The sequence below is a fragment of the Motacilla alba genome, chromosome 5 (genome assembly GCF_015832195.1).
Source record: "Motacilla alba alba isolate MOTALB_02 chromosome 5, Motacilla_alba_V1.0_pri, whole genome shotgun sequence".
Classification (NCBI taxonomy): Eukaryota; Metazoa; Chordata; class Aves; order Passeriformes; family Motacillidae; genus Motacilla; species Motacilla alba.
Genome location: NC_052020.1, coordinates 12,856,444 through 12,878,796, shown reverse-complemented (window position 1 = coordinate 12,878,796; position 22,353 = coordinate 12,856,444). Strand labels below are relative to the sequence as shown.

The window sequence follows — 22,353 nt, the reverse complement described above, 5'->3', positions numbered from 1 at the left end:
TGGAAAGCTGGTAAGACTAAGGAAAATGTTGTTGGACCACATACATTCCAAGAAAATTTGAGGTTGGTTAAAGTCTATTGTCCCTTTAGCATGAAAAAAGCCAAGGATAGACCTAGGAAAGCTTTTCCCATGTTGTGCTGGAACTCTTCATGTTGTTTTCCAATTCACATGCAAGAAAGATGGAGGTTTTATTAAAAGTAAAGTATGATTTCATGCAGGGGCTTTCTATCCCTGAATGAGTCATCCATAGTGTTTTTGTGTCCATGCCTTGCTACTTTTGGGTTTTCTGTCTTTTGTGCATTTGTTTATTTTTCTCCATTTTGTACACTTTGAACTTAATCCTTAAATTTTAGTGCCTATATATTGCTATTTAAGCTGTTATAATAATAGAACTTTGTCAAAACACTAACCACAGTGGGTTGAATGATCAGTAATGAAATTTGGGCTGTGCTAATGAGCTGGCAAGAAAATGTAGGCAGGAAAAATGCCATTTATTTACCTTGATATGAAACCCCAGCGTTTCAAAAATAGACTCAATTTTACCCCTGCTGAATAGTAAGCAGCTGAAATAGTGGTCCAAAATGGAGTTTGTCTCTTCAGGTGTTGAGCAGTAAGATTTTCTGGCTTAGTCATCTCTGCAACTAAACAGCTTTGCAACTTAGCATTTTTACCTGACACAGGCAAAGAGGAAAGATTAAGATAGAACATCATTGTACATGTTGTTTAAGCTTTCAGATCTGTTCTTTTTTTGTTTAACAAGCTGTCTTCAGATTTTATGGTTTGCCAATTTTTAAAGACCAGTCTGGAAAGGCCTCTATTGGGGTGGACAAATGTCCTTGTGCAATCCCCTATGCGTTCTGGTACAGGCATAAACAGTTCCACAATTATCCAGTAGTATGTGTAGGTGGGAGGGTAGTTTTATAAATCCAGCAAAACCAGAGTGGGATCCTGAAGAAGCATACCATGTGTTAAATATTTTATCCATAGACTACCTTTCAAAGGGAAATGTTATGTGTTGAAGACATTATTTCAAGTTTAGACCTAAAGTACCATTTTTACACAAATACATAAATTTTCAACCTGAGAATCCAGGGATATGTCCCTTGTCTAGTGTATTATGGAGCTACTGGATCAACTTAGGCATCAGATTTTGTCCACATACATTAAGTGGATATTCATATAAGTCATATTTTATTATTAATTTTCTTATTTTATCAGTGATGCTGAGAAAAGTTGACTTGCATAGAAAATTTTTACCAGTACTGATGGATTTCTCATTTGGATTTTGCAAAATGAAAACATTTGGGTTGATCTTGGCTAGGCACTTTGTATTTACTTCCTCTTCCATGATCATACATTAAAAAAACCCTTAATAGCATCCTTTCTTTTCTCTCTTCAGATCAAACAAAGGGGGAATTCCTCATTCTGTAGAAGGTGGCTTCAAAAAACTTATTAAGGATAAGAGATGTGGTTTTATTGAATTGTTCCATATTCATGCTCAAAAGGACCAGGTTCTCCTTTCCTAGCCATAATTTTGTGGGCTTGTTCTAATTTAGGAAGCATGGTGGTCCTTTTCCATCTGAACTCCAGACTTTCTAGGGAAAGTGCTTTACGCATTAGAGCAAGAGGACCAAAAACCAATTTGCAGAGGTGATATCCCTCTTGTTTCAGACAGCACACAATCCACTAGACTTTTCAGAGGAAACCTGGATGTATTAGGAGGGTCTCTGTGTGCTGCTCGTGAATGTCAATGCAAACTACTTTTTGATAGCCAGGTCTGCATCTGAGATATATGATAGTTGCCCTTTTGGTCTTGCAGTGGGTGAAGTGCTGGGACAAGCCCGACATGCCATGATGAGAGGTCTGCAAAAGCTTGTAAGGTCATCATGAAAATCAAAGTCCTTAATAAATTTGCTGCAACATTTACTTCATTTTTGAGGAGCTGAATGCTGCAGTAGCAACTTCCCTTCATGTACAGTTTCTTTCTAGAGTAAAAAATAACAGGAATATTTCCCTTGGCCCCTTGTGTTTTGATCTGTCTGGTTAGCCATTAATGTGAGGTCAATAAAACCTGCTCTACGTGCTCTAGGCCTAAATAGAACCAGAAATATTACAAATACATTTTCAATTTTTTTTTCTACATTTTAAATATCCACAAAACTGGCAATATAGAATAGTTCATAAATTGGACAAACCCTCATACTTGCAAAGACAGTGATTCTGCCTCACTTCCATAAATCTGCATCATTTATGTGGAGTTTAAACTTGTCACATCTCCATTGTGGATATTGCAGTCTTTTGGGCAAGAAAAAGAAGGGTGAATGGTGCTGCCTGATGGAGGCAGGACTAGGGGACTCCTTCACTACAGCAAAGGAACATTGTGCTGGACGATGTATGCATCCAGACGGGGAACAGGAGAACAGGAGAGGTTATCAGGAGGAAGAACATTCCATTATTCTTACTAACTCCACAGATTTGCCTTATCTTCTTGTTTCCGGCCTAAACAATAGATTTAGTGTTCCTTTCTGAGAGCATGAAACCCCTGCATTGAGCCTGATGGATGTGCTTCATGTACTGTAAGAGGATGTTGCTCTCTTGAGAAAAAGCACCTCTAAAATTACCAAGTTGTCCTTGTGCAACTTCACTCAAAGGTGAAAGTGTCAAAGTATGTAGTATTAATTCTTCACTCAGAAAAGGGATTGTAGAAATTCAGGCTTTACATCTGAAAAATATTAAAGATGCTCTTTCCATCTCCATTGTAAGAAAAATACAAAGTAGTTTTCTTAGAAAGAGTTAAATGTATGAAAGCTTTCCATTTTAAAGGCAGCTAAATAACAATCTCTGTACCTGGTCTAAGATACTGTTCTTTGGCATGTTTGATTCTTCAGTGAATACAAATTGATGGAGTGAAAAATTAATTAATGTTTATTTGCTAAAAATACAAAGATAAAATTTTTATTCAATGTCACCTCTCTTTCTGTTTGTGCCTGCAAAACCGCTCTCACTCCTGTGTAGATGAGGGGCTGCTACCAGTGGGATGAGGTATAGTGTCTTCTAAATTCCTGTCTTAGTGAACAAATACATTTGCAACATCCCTAGTAAATGCTGCCTCCTTCTCCAGTGATGGTAGCAGTGTTGTGCTGATCACAGATCACTGTGCTTGAAGATGATGAGTCACCACGTCCTCCTGCACAGTCCCCAGCCCCGAGCCACCCAGCTTGCTCTTTGTTGGTCTTGCTCCTCTTGTTCCACTGCACAGCTACTTCTTAATCTGTTCCAGACTGAAGCAAAGATTTGTGTCTTGTGGTGTAGCTGATGGTAACTGCTTTCTAGCCTTTCTTCAGTGCTCTGAAGATGGGTATTTTCAGCTCATAAAGTAGCAGGAATATTATTGTTTTGGGGAACGCTGTGCGTTGCGAGAATGTTTCTTGACAAGACTATTAATTAGCTTCTTAATATTTAAATCTATTGCCACTATAATTGCTCTTAAATCTTAAACAAAGTATGTTTCATGGAATCTAATATACGTACTAACATTTCTAGGCATACCATAAAGAAACATTAAAAATCAGTAGTTTTTTTTCCCAAAATATTTAACTCTCCTAGCCTGGAATTATTAAAAATTAAAATAGAAGAGTAATTTTGGGAAGGGAAGTGTGTGAGAAATTCTTGTGGTTGAGTTTTTGAGGACAAATCCAAGAACAACTTCTCTTTTTAGCTGAAATTGTGAAAGCAGATATGCAGTGATTGTTGCAAGTGTGACTGGGAGACTGGCAAGTCTGAGCCAGAGAAGTTCAGGAAGGGCTCTACTGTTGGGTGGAATCACAAAATTAAGGAGAACTATCATTACTCATTGCTTTTTGATGCCTTTTTTAAATAATTTTTTTCTCAAATAAGCATTATCTATTGACAAGAGAGATGGATGCTTTTTACTTCTATCTTTTTTGACTGTATAACACCTGATACATGTGGTCTGTGTATTGGCATACATGACTTGTTTTGCCATAACTTCATTTCTTTGCTCATTCTTGCCAATGTTGGCCTGAAAATAAGATCTCCTTTTGTTTATTAGAAGCATTGTAACATTCATTCTTTGAGAAAAAATTAAATTTAATTTAAAGGGCTGTGAATGTGCATGGATACATACATACCATTAACCTTAATTAACTGTGAAGTAGATTCCTTCCTCCTTGGTCATTGTTGGCCTAACACTTTCTCTAGTTTTAAAGTTATGCTGTTTTCCATTAGCTGAGGATTTATCCAGGAATAATTTCCCTTGCTTGTATTTTCTTCCTTAGTGTTACGTATATTGTCCTTGCTTAAGGAACTAAAGAAAACTAGAAAAGCCTTACACGTCCATTGTTAAAAAGTGTTGAAGTGGCTTTCTCCTGACGAGGGAAATCCTTGATGACGATTATCTCAGGCATGAAGTATCAATGTTAGCAACGTGGAGAGCACTGGACTTAGGGACAAAAGTGCCCATGTAAAGCACTGAAACAAAGAAATTCAAATAACAACGCTCAATTTATAAACTGTAGGATAGATGTCGGCTTGTTAGTATCGCAAATAATGTTTTCAGCTTTTGCCTGCCTGAGATCCTTCTGCCATAAGAGAAGAGCCCAAGTTTTGACATTGTTTTGTTTCTTTGCAGGAGTCAGAGAGTAATAAGTTATGTTCCCTATATTCCTTCCGAAATACCTCTACCTCACCAAACAAGCCCGACGAAGGAGGTCGTGACCGCAGCGAGCTAATGACCAGTGTTAACTTCGGAACACCCGAGCGCCGCAAGGGAAGCCTAGCAGATGTGGTGGACACACTGAAGCAGAAGAAACTAGAAGAAATGACCAGGACTGAGCAAGAAGGTATGTGCTGGATAACATCGATGCAGTTTCCCCACCCCCCAGTCCTGTAATTTTTATGGCATAAAGCATGTGTTGGGTATCGAGGGCCATAAAACTGCGTAATTGGCAAAGGCTAGGATAAAGTTGTTCACAGGTTTCCATGGCAATGGTAGTTTGAGATCCATTAGGGATTTTAGACAAATGCCAGTTTTTAAAAACTTTTAAAATTGTCTTGGTTGTGAGTCAAAGGAAGAATGTTGGATTTGGTGAAAACTCAACTCTTACTTGAAAGGTTATGATGAATTCTTAACTGGCTGTGGACTTGTGAGGGATATTCTTCAGTTGTATTTGTTCTCTATCTTTCAAAAGACAAATGTTTATTTTTAACAATAAGAATGAATAAAACATGAGCTGGTTTGTTTTGCCTTAAAAATTCTCATCTTTCATCACTTTAATAACCTAGCATCTGTAACTAGGAGAATGGGAAACAGTTCTAAGTGTAAAAGTACATAGTTCTGACCTATATAGCTAGAATTACAGAGGAAGAAATCTCTTTTAATTTTTTTTTTTTTACAGTCTCCTCAGATATTGTTACAAGTATTAAAACAGAGATAAAAAATGAGGAAAAATCTTTGAGTGCTAAGGCAGTTTATGTAGCCAGTCCTTATTCAGATACTTTCATTGATTTTTTGAAGATTTTGGGCCATGGTAGGAAACAAACAGAATTGGAGAGTGAGTTTATCAGGACATGTGTGCACACACTCAGGACCCACCACGAAAATTTCTCCCCTCGGTAAGAAGAATGAAGGCTCACTTGGTTCTGCAACAATACCTTTTAGTCTCTGAGCTCATACACAAGCTTGAATCAGGGAAGTTGTGAGAGCAGGAGGCTCTGAAATAGAAAAACAGGTGCGGAGGCATCTGTGTGGATTCTCTTAGATATTCTACCAGTTCGGTTTTGTGGCATTAAAAATAACCCAGGAAGAATATTTATAATGTAGTAGAGCCAAAAGACAGTAGAACTTTGTGATTCTTTTTTTGTTTGAAATAGAATGAGTTCAGAATTATTTTGCCTTCTCAATTTCATTATATGGTCACAGTGCACTTCAAACACTGCACTTTAAGTTCCCTTGGCCTCATGCAGCAGTGCAGACTTCAATTAAAATTGAAACTGATATAATAATATGTTTAAATATGGGATAAAATCATGTAGTGATGGAAGTAGGCTTCCAAATTTCTTGGCATAATTGTTAAATGCCAGTGTGTTCTATAGGTGTCCTTTCTGAAGCTGGTGAAACATCTCTAAAGAGAGAATGTCCCAGATTCTTTACTACCATCTGTCTGTTTTCAGCTGTAAAGATCACTCTTTTAAAAATTGCTTTCTTAGATTTGGTGGTTAGGCTAGGAAAACTATTTTAAATATTACTTTGGCAAAGTTGTTTTCTGCAGTCGGTAGCAGTCGTTCGACACCCCATGCTAATCAAAGGTCTTGGCTCGTACTTTGCTGCGGGAGTGCTCGAGTTGCTGTTGATTATATTGACACCACAGCTAAGGCTTTTCCAGGAGTGTACTGGATGGTGTGCTAATAAAAATGTGCATCAAAAAGTTTAAACATAGTATCTGTCTGTAGGGATTAAAGCGTTTCGTAGCTTATTTTTGTAGGGGTTCTCGAGAATTTTCTGCGCTTCCCCTGTGTTGGTTTATACTGGTTGTTCTAAGAGTGCAGAGCAGAGAGATCCCTCTCTCTGAGTCAGAGCCTTCCATGCTATGTGTTCTCATCAGCTGAAATAAAGGTCATTTTTGATCCATAAAATAATCTTGCCTTTTATGGACCACATTATAATGGAAAACTATTCTAAAGTCTGCATGCAAGTTCAAAGGTATTTGACTGTATCTTCGTGTTTAGGTTAGGTTTAGATTAGATATTAGGAGACAATTCTTTGCCATGAGGGTGGTGAGACTCTGGCACAGTTTGCCCAGAGAAGCTGTGGACACCCCTCCCTGGAAGTGTTTAAGGTCAGGTTGGATGGAGCTCTGAGCAGCCTGGTCTGATGAAAAGTGTCTCTGCCTACAGCACTAGGGCTGGAATTAGATGATCTTTAAGATCTCTTCCAAGCCAGGCCATTCTGTGATGATTTTATGGTTCTGCATTAAGTTATTTTCCATTCATCTGCCATTTTCTGCAGGGAATAAAGTTACTTAAGTTTTACAGAAAATAATTAATGAACATCTGACTGGTACCATAAAAACTAATGCAGAAAAATAATTAATAGAAAGATTGGAAATTCTTCAGGATGTTACACTTAGGAAGTTCAATGTTTCTAAACTTCTGTGTAGGCCAGGAATTTCAAAATTCTTGGAACAGTTATGAATACCCAATTCAATATTCAGAGGTTTCTCTGAATTTAAAAGAAGTACTTTCTGTACTTGTTTGATTAAAATGAAATGTTAAAAATAATCACTATTTTAAGATTGAACTTTGTTTTAGCTCTGTGCACTCGGTTGGAGAAATGAGGTCTGAGATTATGAAATTGTTTTGCCATCTTACAGTGTCTTTTGAACAACCTAATTAATAGCCTGATCACACACCATACATGAAGCTCTTTAACATCAATGCTTTAAAATATGTTTCTGTCCAGTTCTTTTCTTAATATGGTATGCAACCAATGCAATTGAGGAGCTCTTTGTGTACTAAGTCCTGCCCTGGCACAAAATTGCTTACTCAAATTGAAAAATACCTGCTGATTTTCTTAAAAATAGAGTGAATAATATAATGGGTTTAATGAGTGAAGTAGAGGAAAAGCGTGTGTTTCTACTGTATACTGTGGTGTGGGGCTTTTAGTCCTGCATATCTCCTTTAAAAGAGTGTAATAGTTCATGTTAGCCTCATTTATAGGGATGACCTCCTTGACCACTGATGTAGCTGTGGGATTTGGGCTAACACACAGTCATATGTTGGGTGAATTGTAGAGTTAAGTGTGGAGTAAAGAACTCAAGGATTCCAGTCACAGATCTAACCCCCACGCCAGCACAGCAAAAAGTCTCTTTAATATTGCTACATAGAAACTTTCTGGTCCATCTATATCATCTGAATTTGAGAAAGAAAGGTTTTTGGGGTCAAACACTTAAATACTTTGTGCTATGCACTCAGATATGAGGTGTCTGCTCTGCTTGTATATACTCCTTGTTGTCTCTGTTGTACCTCATAACACTGGGAAAGAAATATATACTGGGAGACTTTATCGTGTCTAAATAGATATATTTAATCAGAGTCCTTTGGCTCCTGAAAATAAGTTGTCTAATGAGAATTTCATCTGAGCAGCTGTGACTGAGGAGGTCAACAGGCATTGCCTAAGAGAATATGGCCCAGCTGGTTAAATCTGGTTGTTGTAGTGATTTAAATGGTCAAGTGCTGCTTGTAATCCAGGACCGTCTGTTTGTGAAGGGAAGAGTGAGTGCTTCAGCATAATGTACAGCTGTTTTAATCTCTCTTTAATAATAGTGCTTCAGCCAGTGTCATGTCCTGTGTATGGTGTGGGAACACGGGTGCCTCACACAGGAATATACCTTAGGTATGTTTTTAGCTTTATTTGTAGTCTGAACACAGATTACCAACATTACAGGATAAACAACATATTTTTTGACTTTGGGGTCCAGTATTTGCATTTTTTGTACAGTAAGGCACTCCCGTGTCTTAATTTGTAATGATTTGCAAATGAGAAAACTGATGAGAAAATTGAAAAAGAAAAGAATGCTGCAAATATTTAGAGTTAATTTGAGTATGTAAAGACTTTGCTGACATGTGTTCTCATAAGACAGAAGAGGTCAGAAATGAACAGGTGTCTAATTTAATCAACAACATTAGACTCTAGGGCCTCTTGGATAACTTGGGTATATTCATCTTAGTTATTCTATGAACTGAAGGATTGTTTTACTGGCCTTTTTCTTTGGAAGTATCCTACAGTACAATCAAGTATTAAAGCTCTTCACAGCTCAAAATGAAGAGTTTCTGTCAGACGGTATGTTCTAACTGCTTCTCTCCTTTTCTATCACCTTCAAGTAAAAGACTTTTCTTTTTCAATATTGCTTATGTTACTTTTGTGAGGCAGATTTACAGCCTGGGCTGCCCGAATTCTATGCTGAGAATTGGCTTCCAGACAACTATCCTACTGTAGCTCGTCATAAGCCTCTAGGAGCAATAATTAGTAGTACACATCTTGTCTGTAGCGAGGAGAGCAGATTTCTCCCTTTCAGATCTGGAATGCTAGGTTGGCAGGTCAGCTGGCACTTCTGAGCTGGAAACTGGGCATGTCATTTCTGCTAAGTGCTAAGCCCTCATTACTCAGGGCCTGGATTCCTAATTCACTTTTGACCTTGATTCAGAGCAATGTATACAGTATCATTTTTCAACCAAGCTAGGTTCACAATTCTAGCACAAGCTTTTTATGAAGTGCCTCCCATTCTTGTTTCCTCCTTGAAGACCATAGTTGAACATTCAGAGATCAAAGATTTCTATGTATGCATGGTGGAATAATGAACATCTATATAAAGACTAGTATATTCATAAATTTCCATCTATTCTCTGTCATGTGCACCTGTTTGTACTCTCTCTCTATGGGGGGATATATGGGTGGATATCTAAATTAAAAATTAAGGGTTCACATGTATTATTAATTGTGTATGCAGTAGGAAAAATCTTACTACATTACTCAGTAGTGGTGATTTTTCTGATTTTTTTGTTTTGTTTTGTTTTTCCTCCAGATTAATGAGTTAATAATACCTGAACACTTTTTTTATATTGACTTAAAATAGATTAATACTTCTCCCATAAAGCTTTCTATCATTCTAATAATTATATTGGAATATATATAAGTATATTGAAGTATTGCACACACAAATCCATGAATTTCCTGCTTAATCATTGGGAAGTAAATTTTCACATACTGTGATTTATAAGTGGACATTGGCAAACAATTTGGGTTGCCATTGTTTGGTTTTTAAAAAAAATTATTTATTTTTTAGTTATGGTTGATTTATGTTCTTTTTTAAGAATCTGTGTGCATTATATTGTATTAAATGAATGGAGAGTTTCCATTTTTTTTTGGTGGCTTTATTTTAAGCACAGCTGAGAACAGCGAGAGTTCAGACATGTGCACTTACTTTTTAATATAGTTTTAAGCACAACGTTTGAGGACCTTATATGTCAGGTGTTTTCTTTGGTGCATCAGTCCTAGAAGTGAACTGCTGACCATTTGTGGTCAGTGAATATCTTAAAATGTTTTTAAATAATTTTTGCAGAGATTTAATTCAAGTTCTCTCTTGTGGTGTGCTGGATACCCACAATTTCCACTGATGAAGTCATGATCCTTGGCAGTCCTAACACACTTGGTGTTTACAGACCCTTGCTCTTTCTTCCTTTTTTTATTTTTATTTTTTTAAAAAGAGATAAAGATATTTTTTTCTAGACTTCAAAAATGTTACTGGGTTTTGGTATTAGGATTATCTAACGTAATAAAAAAATTTCATCAAATAGTGAAATATGCAAATGATCACTGGCATTTCTCTTTGGATATGAAAAGCTCACCTTCTTCAAATCCTTTCATCACCTTTGAAAAAACCTGCCAATATCTGCTTGGTACCATCCTTATCGTGGTTCCCATTTCTTCTTAAAAATCTCTTTTTCTAAGAAAATTCAAAATCAGTTATGCATACGGTTAATTTAATACTTATCTTTTATTTGCTTTTTGTTGGAAGCCTTATATAGTGGCATCTAAGAAAGAGAATTTTTCTTCTAAATTCCAGACATGCTTCCAAAATAAAAACAAAATGAGCAAAAAGCCCAAATGTCCAGAAAGTAAATTGATGACTCAGACCAAGTTAAAGGAGAGATATGAAGCACATTTTCCTAAATTGCTGTTTTCTTCCATTATTTACCTCCTTACCATGTAATTAAATACATCTTATTATGTCTCTCTCTCTCTGTCTCTGTTTTTTTAAATTCCAATTAGCTTGGTAAAATCGCTTGGTCAATTTTCATTGCAATATATGCTACTTTTTAGAAAAAAATATTATTCTATTTCTAGACATTTTATAGATCATAACATTTCTAATGCTTCTTTTGTTGAAGACTAAAGTGAATTCCTATGTCTTAATGTGTTAAAGTAATTTTGGACCTTTTTTTGAACATTACTACAAAGGAAGAGTTTTCTAGTGTTATTTTCCTGGTAACTCAAGAAGATGCAACCATTTTCCTTCTCTATTTGATTTTTCTATCAAAATTAATTCCATTACTGTACTTTCATTTAATGAAATTTAGAATGCAACATACATTTAATTTTATATTATTTTTTTTGCAGAGAGAGACTCAGTCTGTGTAACTCAGTCTGTAATACTGTGTCTGGCCATTAAGATTTTGTCTCATATTTTCATTTATCATTCTGACTTAAATGCAGGCATTTTTGATTATTCACTTTCTTATATCCTTTAAATTTTTCGGAATAGTATTTTGTGATTAAATGCCATCTCACAATTTTTATTTAAGAAACTGGCACATCTTGCCATCTTTCCACCTCATACTTGTATTTACCTTGCTGCCTGAACTACAGCCTTACCCGCTGTTGTAGCATTTGAGAATGTAATCACTGTTCACAGGTTGTGTGGGGATATAGGAATTTTTCAGCACTTTCCAGTATGTCTCATGCTACATTTGAAACCTTCACTTTCCTTGGTTTTGAAATTCTTTCATGGCACACAAATGGAGAACAGCAAAGACTTTTACATGGGCGTCATGGAGAATGAGATCTACATGAATAGGTGGATAGATTAGTTGGGCCATCTGCTTTGCTAAGATGTTTGTATGTCCCCTCTTAGTTCTTATTCAGGATCATCAGCAAGGAACTGGTGACTCTGATGGTAGCCTTTTGAGAACCTGTCAAGAAAAAAATACGTTTTTGTTACTGTCAGACATTTACCTTGCTGTAGGATCCATGGAGCTACAACTTTTCTGGAGGTTCGGTTTTCCAATGCAGGTTGTTCTCTTTTTGACGCTTTGAACCAGTCCATCTCTACAAAGTTGTTGCTTTTGCTGGTAAACAGAGTTGATCCTGATAGGGGAAGAGTCTGAAATTCAGGACTCAGTTCTGAAGATTGTACATCCATTCTAGCCATGAAAATTCTTTATTTTGAGAGGGTATTTGCTTTCACTGTTTTGAGATTCTTATATTACGCTGAAGAAACATTTTTCTTCAACCTAGAATATGTGAGATGAGTAAAATCCTTTCCATTGGAACAAATGTGCCTCGACTCTGTTCTCATTATCCCTGAACAGGACAAATTATTCTGAAAATGGCTGAAATCTTCTCTTTGCCATCATCTGCTGACCATTCCAGTCAGTTCCTCCACAGGGATGTATTTTCCAATGTCTTACCTTCATAAATCATCTCATTTTTACTTTTTCTTTAATCCCACTGTAACCCCTCAATTCTGACATTCTCCAGTGTTAGATACAATTTAATTTATTTTTTATTGCATGATAAATTGTCCCAGTGCTTCCTTCTTATACAATTTTCTGCACTATGTTCCTCTACACTTCTGTCTCCTTTTTAGACATGGTCAGACATCTGCTATCTTTATACTGTTTGTATGTTATTAGTATTGTGAAAGCATTATTAAAAAAAGCATATCTTAAAAGCCAGTTTTTTCCTAGGGGCAGTAAAAAAAGGCAAGATCAGTATGAACAGGTACAACTGACAATGAGCTCTGTGGTAGAGTATAAGTGAGTAAATAGCTCTAAAAATATGGCGAGTTGTTTCAGTTGCATGATCTTGGCAGCAGAAAAATAAATTCAAATTTCATTGGTTTCTGATGTTCTTTGACACAAACAATGTTATGATCAGATCATGCTTTAAAATGGCAATTGAAATACATTTTTTAGTCATCAGGTTAATAGTAGGGACTAGACTGTGATACTGTCCTTCCTAAAATTTGCTAATATAAATAAATATAAGGATTCAAGGGAAAAAAAATAGGCTTGAACATGGCTGATCTTGTATGCCATTGTATTTTCCAAGTTCTGAAGGGTGAATGGCCTCAGATTTCTTTAGTGATGGACTTTAGTTTAAGTTGTTCCTACTTGCTTTGCCATTCCTGCTGTTTTGCAACAAGGCCTAAAAGTGCTTTAAGTGCTTGTGACTGGGGTAATGAATGAAAATATCTTCCCAGCACTGAGAGTATTGCATTAGACTGAATAGTCACCTTACTTGTAAAAGCACTATTAGAGAGGGGCAGCTGTAAGTAAGGATAATGATTTGTGTCCAGTGCTTATTTACTGAAAATTGTAAATGTATTATTTATTGAGAGCTCTCCAGACAGTGCTTGTCAGAATAAAAATGTCAACTCTAAGCAAAATGTTATAATACATAATAAAAATGCTAGGTAAACACTTTGGAGATACAGCTAATTAGATCTGCTTTTCTTAAAGAAATGACAGTAAAAATGCTCTGCAGCATATACATTTTAAATGCTGATATATTCCTTATTTTTCCATACAGTATTTGGTTTAGACACCTTATCATTATTTAAAAATAATTTTGACAACTTTATTTGGTTGCCACAGGAGAGGCAGAGGCACTTCCTACCTGGCTGCATGAGGCAGCTGCATGCTCAGGCTTTCCTGTTCATCCTGTGGAGAGAGTAACTACTCTCACCTCTGTGCTTCAGTCTGAAACTCCAAGATGCCACTTTGTTTGTGAGGGAAACCTGCCTCCAGTGGAAGCAACAAACAATTATTAAGATTAGTCTTCAGCCATGCTAATTAACCCTGAACAAATATTCCTAACAGGGAGCCTAAATCCATTCAATGCCAGTGTTGCTTTGGTGTATTATTAAATATGAGTAAGAATTAGAGAGGCAAAAAAGGTAGCTATTTTTTTTTTCTATTTAAAATATTACTCCATTTAGGTTGTTTTTTGTTTTTGTTTTTTTTTTTTTTTTCAATTTTATTTTCCCTGAAATTTGCAATGAGAAAAATTGAAGCTTAAAAATTTGGAAATATTTCCTAGAGTGTTTGACAGTGTAACGGAGGAAATAGCCTTTTGAATTTATCCTTTTTTTACAAAGAACTGCTCAGTTCAGAGTCGTGAAATTTAGGAGGCCATCATGAAAAACAGCTTTCTTGTTTTGAGTATATCAGCCAACCTGAGAAAGAGCCCTACTGTGATTATTTTGTGGCAGTCTGTCAGTGTCCCCCTGCACTCTGTTTGCTGTTGGTTCTGATGCCTTGAAGGCTGACCAAGAACAGAGGCTAGACAGAGTTAGAGAATAAAGTAGGGATTTATGAGAAAGCCTCAATGGATACGCCTTGGGCAGCACAAGAGCCCAGCCAGGGCTACATGCAGGATGAACCCAAAATGGACACAAAATGGATGACTGGTCATGGGGCCTCTTGCTTTTATAAGTTCTGGTCCATTTGCATCTTGGAGTTAATTGTCCAATTATAGCTTTAGGTTATGAAGTCCCATCCTTCTTGTGTTTCTCTCTCCAGTCCACCATTGGTTGTGCTCTTGGGCCTAAAATTTGGACCATTCGTCCCTGGTCCCCCAGCTAGAGAAGGAATTGTTTTGTCTCGGTACTCTGTGAAGAGAGGAAGAGAGCTTACTATCCCCAATATCAAGCTCAGAAATACACACTAAAGCAGTGCAGAATCTGAGAAATATAAAAGGTAAAACCTGAGGCATCAGTTCCACAGAATCAAGGAATCATGGGGTGGCTGAGGTGGGAAGGCGCTGCTTCTCTGCACAGGGCAGGATCCCCTAGAACCTGTTGTTCAGAGCCATGTCCCGCCAAGTTTTGAGTATCTCCAAGGCTGTAAACTCCACAGCTTTTTCAGTGTTTGGTCATCCTTATGATAAACAAGGATTTTCTTTTGGTTCAAGGGAATTTCCTGTTTTCTTTTTTGTTCTCTTTACCTCTAGGCCTGTAACAGGCCACCACTGAGAAGAGCCTGGATCTGGCTTTACTCCTGCCATCAGATATTTATATATCATCCCCTAGAAGCTTCTCCTTTTCAGCCTAAACCCTCATGGTGCTCCCAGCCCTTCTTCCTGTGAGAGCTGCTCCAGTTACTTGGTTGCCCTGTGGCCCATTCCTGCATTCTCTCCAGTCCCATATCTTTCTTGTACTGGGGAGCCCAGAACTGGACACAGCACCCTAAGAGGGGTCCAAAACATGGTTTATTTTAAGGCCACTAGTTCTGCACTGTAAGACTGAGCTGGTATCTTTGAAGCTAAGAGGAACTTTATTATGATAAAGCCTAATACTTCCTGAACTTCTTGCTCAAGCCCTGGCTGAGCCCTGTTCATCAGCATAATTTGAGTTTTAGCCCTGTGCCTGTGCTCTCACTTCCCTGTGCGTAGTTGATGAGCACAAGGCGAAAACCAAGACTAAAAACACAATTCAATGTTCTTAACTACATATTTCTGTGCTTCACAAATGTATTTTGGACAGTGAGGAATCCTTCTAATTCCTATTTGTAGCCAAGCTTCTTCCTTATTTGCTCATTGGCACATTGATCTCCAAAATGTTGGAGTTGTTAATGTGTCAAAATCCACCCTCATCTGTCCTGCTCTAGTAACATAAAGAAGTGGTGGTGTTTTTGTAAAGTTCAGATTGTGATTTTCCCGAAAAAAAAAGTGCACTAGTCCTTGTTAAATATAGTCTTGAGGGCAAGTACTGTGTAAACATCTGCAGAGAGCTCCTGTTAGCATTGCTCTGTCCTGACTAGCAGCGCTCACTCTGTTGCAGTCTTGGGTCTGTCTTTAGCACGGGCTGCCAATCAGTAAAGCTGTGCCAAAATGTCTTGTTCTACAGCCTAGAATTTTGGAATGTATCTAATAGCTGTTTTCTTTTATTAATCATAATGTATTTTTAGTTTTACTTACATAGGTGCCCAGAGTTCCTGGGCACAGTGCCCTATGTATGAATGGCTGTTTATTTTCATCTTCCTTTTTGTTAACTGCTTTACTTAATGCTTTACATAACCATTTGCCATATTTTGACATGAAGCTATAATGCGCTGCTGCCTGCTCACATTTCTTAAAGAACTTGATGTGACATCACCCTCTACGGTAAATCATGATCTTCACTGAACCTAAAAAACCCCATCTTGAATACTCTTCTGTCTTTTATTTGTTTGAAAATGTTGAAGCAAGCAGGCTCTTTCACCCATCTGGAAGAAGCCTGAACACTACAGCTTAGAGAGCCTGCAGTGACACCAAAAACATTAAGGGCTCTGTACTGAATGTCTTAGTCTAACACCACCTTAAGAATGAATTCTGTTTGCATTTATAGCTATGCTGTGTGTGTTACAGGATATGCATGAGGACAGGAGTCGGCTCTTTCTACTCTATCTTAAAATTTACCTGCATATTCAATATTTAAAATAGCTCTGCTTCTCAGTGTAGGTCTTTGCAGTCCTTATCGTATCTTAAATATGTAACAAGCAGATTACTTTTAAATATTTACAGTGAAACAAAAACTAACACATCGGGCAGAGGTTTGTTAAAATGTCAGAAGAACTTGCCGTAGTGAAAAATAAATATTGAACCAAGTTTATTCCTGAGGTGACTCTATTAATTTCAACAGAATTACTGCAGGAGTAGTTCTACAAAAAATCTGTCAAGATTTTGTATCATAATTTAAATATTTTTTCACAGAACTTTGAATAGCCCAGAAATAATTTTATAGGTCTGGCATGCACACGTATCACTAAGTAAAATAAGCTTCTTTGCCTCAGCCTCTGTTGCCTCTCTGGACTGTTTGTGTTTTTTTGCTGTTTAAATGGTGTTGTTGCAGATTTGTTAATAGGTTTTGTTACATCTGCTGTTATACTTGTAATTAAAAATTTAGTTGTAGCATTGGTTCCCCTAGGTTTCAGTGTATCTGGTGTTTCTGTGATATAATAAGTAGACAAAGAATCATGTCTGTTGCCCTTTTGTGTCTGTGTATCAGGTAACGCAACAGACAGTAGCCAGACATATGACCTCAAAAATCAAACCAATTTGTTAATGAACTAACGAGGCAATGTAATAAGCATCTCTATTCAGTCATTTTCCCTTGCTTTTGGTTGTTTCTTAGAGCAAGGGTAGCCAGTGCTGTATCAACAAATTATTTGATGACAATAATTTGGCTGAAGAGAATACAAGGAAAAAAGCCACAATCTAATTAGAAAACACTGTATATTAGGTGGCAAATTGTGGCTAATGTTTTATATCTAATTGTAAAACTGCAATTTGCAACTTTCGCTAGTTAACGATTTTTACACCCCCCTTCTTCCTTTCCGCACAGAAAATCATTAAAAAAAAGGCCAAAAAAGAGACCACAGGATTTGAAACACAGTGGCCCTGAAGTGATGGGAAAATGGCCAAGGTGTCACAGCTAATTTCTGACCCTGCTTTATGAGTTCTGCTGTTCCTTATTCCCCTTGTCAGTCTGTGAATCCCTGAGGCTGTACACACTGGCCTAACATCACTCAACTCCAGTTTTATATCCTCTTTTAATAATGTTGAGTCTATTCTGTCCAACTTTGATTCAGACAACCTGCTTGTCTTGAAAAAGTGATATATTTAATCAGTGGCTCTGTCTCCAGCATAGCTCCCACTGCGTGAGACTAGAGCCAAAGAGTAGTGCAGTGGCCTGTCACTTCTGTTTGAATAGGTAATGTGGAGCTGCTCAGCCGAAGAGACAGGAGCTGGAACTGCTTGTTAGGACACATGATCAAAAGCCACTCTCTGCTTTCTGCCAATCAAGCCTCATGTCGCCTTGTGGGGCAGACATTAAATAGATTTTTCTGCCGTACACTGTGGGCACTTTGCCAGTCTGACATGTGAACTGTTACAAAAGATACCAGAGTTTCCACTTCTTGCTGACTGCTTTTAAATATTACCAAGCCCTTGCTGTCCAAAGTAGAATATTTTAAATAATGGATTATGATAACTTTCCACTACAATTAGGCAGTCTCCTTCCTGTTCCCAACTCTTCAAAGATATTTCGAAAAGCAAAACTGTAACTTGGTTTCTGAAAACAAACAAGCAAACAAAAAACTGTTGAACAACCCTATGGCACATAGATTTGAACATGATTATTGTCTGAGCATTATGGTGAGTTGTTGCTTTCACTTGTGCTATTTTGAATATTGTTTCTATTTTTGGTCTTTTTACATTATTTAATTAGATTTTCCTAGTTGAGATCATAGAACTGTTTTATTACTATGTTTATGGGAAGGGATAATAATTTTTTTTTTTTTTTGTAAATGAGGTTGAATTTATTGATTGTGTTTATTGGCTGCTGGTGCAAATATAAATGTCTTAAAATGGCTCTGTAGTTGGTTTTAGTTATACTTTCCCTTGGTTTTTTCCTCTTTGTCTATTACTCTCCATAACCACCTCAGCTCTTGTGCCCATGGCAACAACGCTCAGTGGTTGAGGCTAACAAAGATGACATTTAAGCTTTGCCTAAGTAATGAATATTCTTTTGTAACTTCCAGGGCCACTGAATTTATGCCATTTTTTAGAGGTCCCCAGTACCTAGAGAACTGCTTCTATTTATGTACTTGTGGTCATGATACCCAGATATTTACTCCCTTGTGCTTGCCCTTCCTGATACATCTTTTTCTTTTCTTTTTTTTTTTTTTCTTTTTCAAGTAAAACTTTTTTTTTAACCAAAACATACCATGGCAATCTAGTGGAATTCATTTAAACAGTGAGCTACACATAAACAGCTGCTCCTTCAATAAGCCATTCTTTATAATACCCTTATTACCTTCTAGTGTCTCAAATTCTGATTAGTCAACAGTGCTGATTACTGTATGGCATTCCACTGCCCATCTTCCTTCTGCTCAGCTGCTCAAGTCTTAGCTGTTCTGTGATTGCAACACAACTTGTGCATTGTTTCTCCAAGTTGTCCTACATATTGTGTATCTTTAAAAAAACCTCTAAACCCTGTTGAGGAGATGGGGGAAAAAAACCCCTAATTTGAGTCACCATAAATTCCCTGAAACTCAGTGAATTGTTTTTGTACCACTGTGATCCTCACAATCTGTGTGCTCTGCAGCTTTCTAGTGGGATGAATGAGTCTTTAGATTTACAAGGGTAATCAATAAATAATGTCCAGTTAAAAGAAGTGTGGAAAAATGACAGTTACTTATTGCAATATTTGTAATAGAACAGGAGAGGCCAAGGACTGTGTTTAGTTTGTTTTTTTTTTAAATCCATCAAACCCAAAAAAACCACACAATGCTTTGTCCTGGTTAAACTTTCACAAAAACCAGCGGGTTCAAAAGTCGTAAAGAACAGAGCTTTGTCATGAGAAAGCAGTTTGGAAAACAATCCCCCAGTAATACATGCTGGGTTTCAGAAAGGTGTGCGCCGGCAGAAGGAATGCCCAAAGTGAAAACGGGAAGGGAAGGAATTCTAACCCTGGTGCTCTGGATCTCCAATTTCTGCTCAAAGCAGCAAATGCAGGGGTTTGTTAAGGACATAAAACTTTGCCAGCTGCTTTATAGGTAAATAGCAGGGCAGTGAGGAGAACACCCTTTCTCTGGCTCCCTAAACCCCCGCAGCTTCCTTTGGTGCAGCCCCTTAGAATCAAATCCTGGTGAGCCTGAAACGCTGACACACTCAAAACGCAACCCCATTAAAGGCCTTAAATCTGTCATTGTGCTCTGGAGCCTGTTCTGAAAATAGCAAAGCTCTTTTTGTAAATTAAAATCGGTGTGAATGGGAACAGATGTTGACATGCTTTACTTTATCTGCAGGGATCCCCGTCAGGGGGGAGAGGGTCACTGAGGTTAGATGGCAGGAATTACTGCAAATGTGCAAAGGACAGGAGAGCCTGATACAGACATTGTCTCTGGCTTTACCAGAGCAGGGATAGCATCCACTGGGTACTGCTGGGGGCTGAGCAGTCTGTGTGTAAGGAAAGATGGTTGTGTAACAGCTTGAATTCCTTGGAGAATGCTGTCCCATTGTGTGTCTGTTCACAAGATAAGGGGAGGGATGTTTGGCCTGTTTTACAGAGTTGGTGAATTCAGTCAGATCTGGATTCCAAGGGATTCTGGTTGACCCCATTTCCCATTTCCTTCCATGCTACCTGAGCTCACTCTGGGCCGTGTGGAAGGTGTTTGGCATAGCCAAGGCTCTAACTACAAAAAAATTGTGTTCAGTCTGACATTTGATAGCTTTCTTTGGAATTTCAGCATTTCCTTTTAATGTATTGGGTGAACTCTCATGTTGCATTAGAGTCATCATCAACTTTTAATAGTTTTTGAAATAAAAACGTAGTTCTGTTCTGAAATGTGCAATTTATTAAATAGCTTTGCTAGTCAATTTCAATAAATTCTTGTTGAAGATTTTTCCTGATTTAAAAAGATAGCAAAGGATGAATTTATTTATAAGAACTGTAATAGTTTCCCTCAATTCCTTTTATATTTTAGATTACCTTATAATTTTCTAAATCTACATTAACAATAATGATCAATTTTGTCAGTATTATTCACACCTTTTATTAATTTAGCATAGATGAATAAATGTGAATGTTGTGAAGAGTTGATTGGGAATAGATTTTAAATCTGACAGTTAGATTACAGGGTACCTAAGAAAAAATGGCTCTTTCACTAGGTACCTAGTAATTTAATTCTTGTTTGAAATTATTATAATTTATTACAGTGTGTGGGTCCTAATGAATGTCTACTATTAAATGAAAAGGAGAAATTGAAATTATGAAATTCTTTTAACTTGTATCTTAAAAATCCTCTTAAACAATTCAGTAGATATTAATAAGCAATGTGCTTTTCTTTCCTTTTTATATGAATGCAAACAAAAACATTTTCCTTGCTACATAATGATATTAGATCAGTGCTGTTGGAGATTCTTACTTAGAATCAAGACTATCTGAAAATAGAGGGGAATAATTTATGTGATGAAAAATATCCAAGATTTTCTATCTTGCTCAGACATTTAGGCCTTCTTTTATGGGTCCTTTTTCCTTCCTCAAGGAAAGCTCAAAATTACTACTAGAAGTTTTGCTGTTGCTAGAAATACAGATGTATTTGTGTGAGAAGTTAAAATTTTTCTGCATTTTTCCCACTGAAGGAGTCAGTCATCAGGACATTAGAATATAACACACATACTTTTACTGTAGTAAATGTAAAATTATTTTTCCACCTTGCTTATTGGTTTTCATTTGAGAAGTGGTTAGGAGAAATTGGTAAAAATGGGTAGGTGTTTCCAAACTAATGGAAAATGGGTAGGCAGTGCCAAGTAAATGTAGCAAATAGGTTATAGTGGCATTTGAAATAGATGGTGGAACACAAATTGTGAATTATCCCTGTTAAGAGGGTGAAAGCACATTAGAAATTTCTTAAATACAAACGATATCAGATCATACTACTATGGTTCACTTAAAATTAGGCCATAATGGAGTTATAAAATATGTTTAAAGAATAGAAGGCTCTAGTCTTTCTCTGTAACATACCACGGTATCTAAAATTATGTGAATGTCATAGCAGAACCTGATAGTTAAAAAAAAAGGTTAGAGATTTTAGTGGAAATTTCATTTGTAATTGGACTGTTCACAAGTCAGCAACAGTTGAGGCCTTTGGCATTCACTGGTTTCAAACTGGCTCGAATTTCTCATCTCTACTGGGGTTTATTCTGTAGCTCTTCTACGTAAGACCTTACTGTAAAGGATTTCCATTACTATTAAAATATGAATATGCATTCTTCTACAAGTCAGAAAAATATAATTGTGACCTGGACAAGTCACTAGGTTTGCCTGCCATTTCTCAATTCTTTTCTTTAAGGGGAAAGCTTTACAGCTCCTAAGAGAAGTCAGCTCAGTATGAGTAATAAAATACTACCTCTAGTTACCTGTTGCTGTCTTGTAGCTGACAGATGGAACACTGGTTGGATATTCCATTTTAAGGTACAAAGTAGCTACCAAGGTAGCATTGCATGCTTGCATCCTTTGAGATGCATGTGTATTTTCCTCTGGGAAGGGAGTGTGGGAAATTATTCCTCTGCATGTTTTCTGATATGCTGCCAGAAATGAAAGGGAAAAAAAAGAAAAGAAAAAGAGAAAAGGAGAGGGAAAGATAGCAGTAATAAAAGGAAAATAAAAAAGAAAATTGAAAAGGTGGAAAAACTGTTTTGGGGTGTGGTTGTGATTTTTCACTTCAATATCTTTTTTATTTTCATCAAGGAGATATTTTAAGTTCAAGTACTCTGTACACAACTGTGGTGTAGTTTGGTTTGGTATGAACTTTGCTATTTAGCTGATAGGATTTGTTTGAAGCTACTAGTAGAAAAATGGAGACTGAACAGAATTTGTTCTTTTCAAACTTCTAAAAATACTCAGGCCTTTCTCATGAGTTAGGAATTTTTATATGTTTACTGTTCTTCAGTATAACCAATTCCAACAACTGTCCTGTTACAGAAAAAATAGGAGTATGCTAAGACGT

At 36.9% G+C, this 22,353-nt stretch overlaps 1 protein-coding gene across 17 annotated transcripts in view; it reads left to right on the top strand.

The window, feature by feature from the left end:
* The window catches only part of SOX6 (SRY-box transcription factor 6), a 374,568-nt gene that overhangs the window by 152,419 nt on the left and 199,796 nt on the right, over window positions 1–22,353 (top strand). For all 17 annotated transcript variants that reach the window (XM_038139352.1, XM_038139350.1, XM_038139349.1 and 14 more), the window contains one exon: window positions 4,652–4,862. In XM_038139352.1, the coding sequence (XP_037995280.1) occupies window positions 4,652–4,862 (211 nt within the window). The remainder of the gene's footprint in view (window positions 1–4,651; window positions 4,863–22,353) is intronic.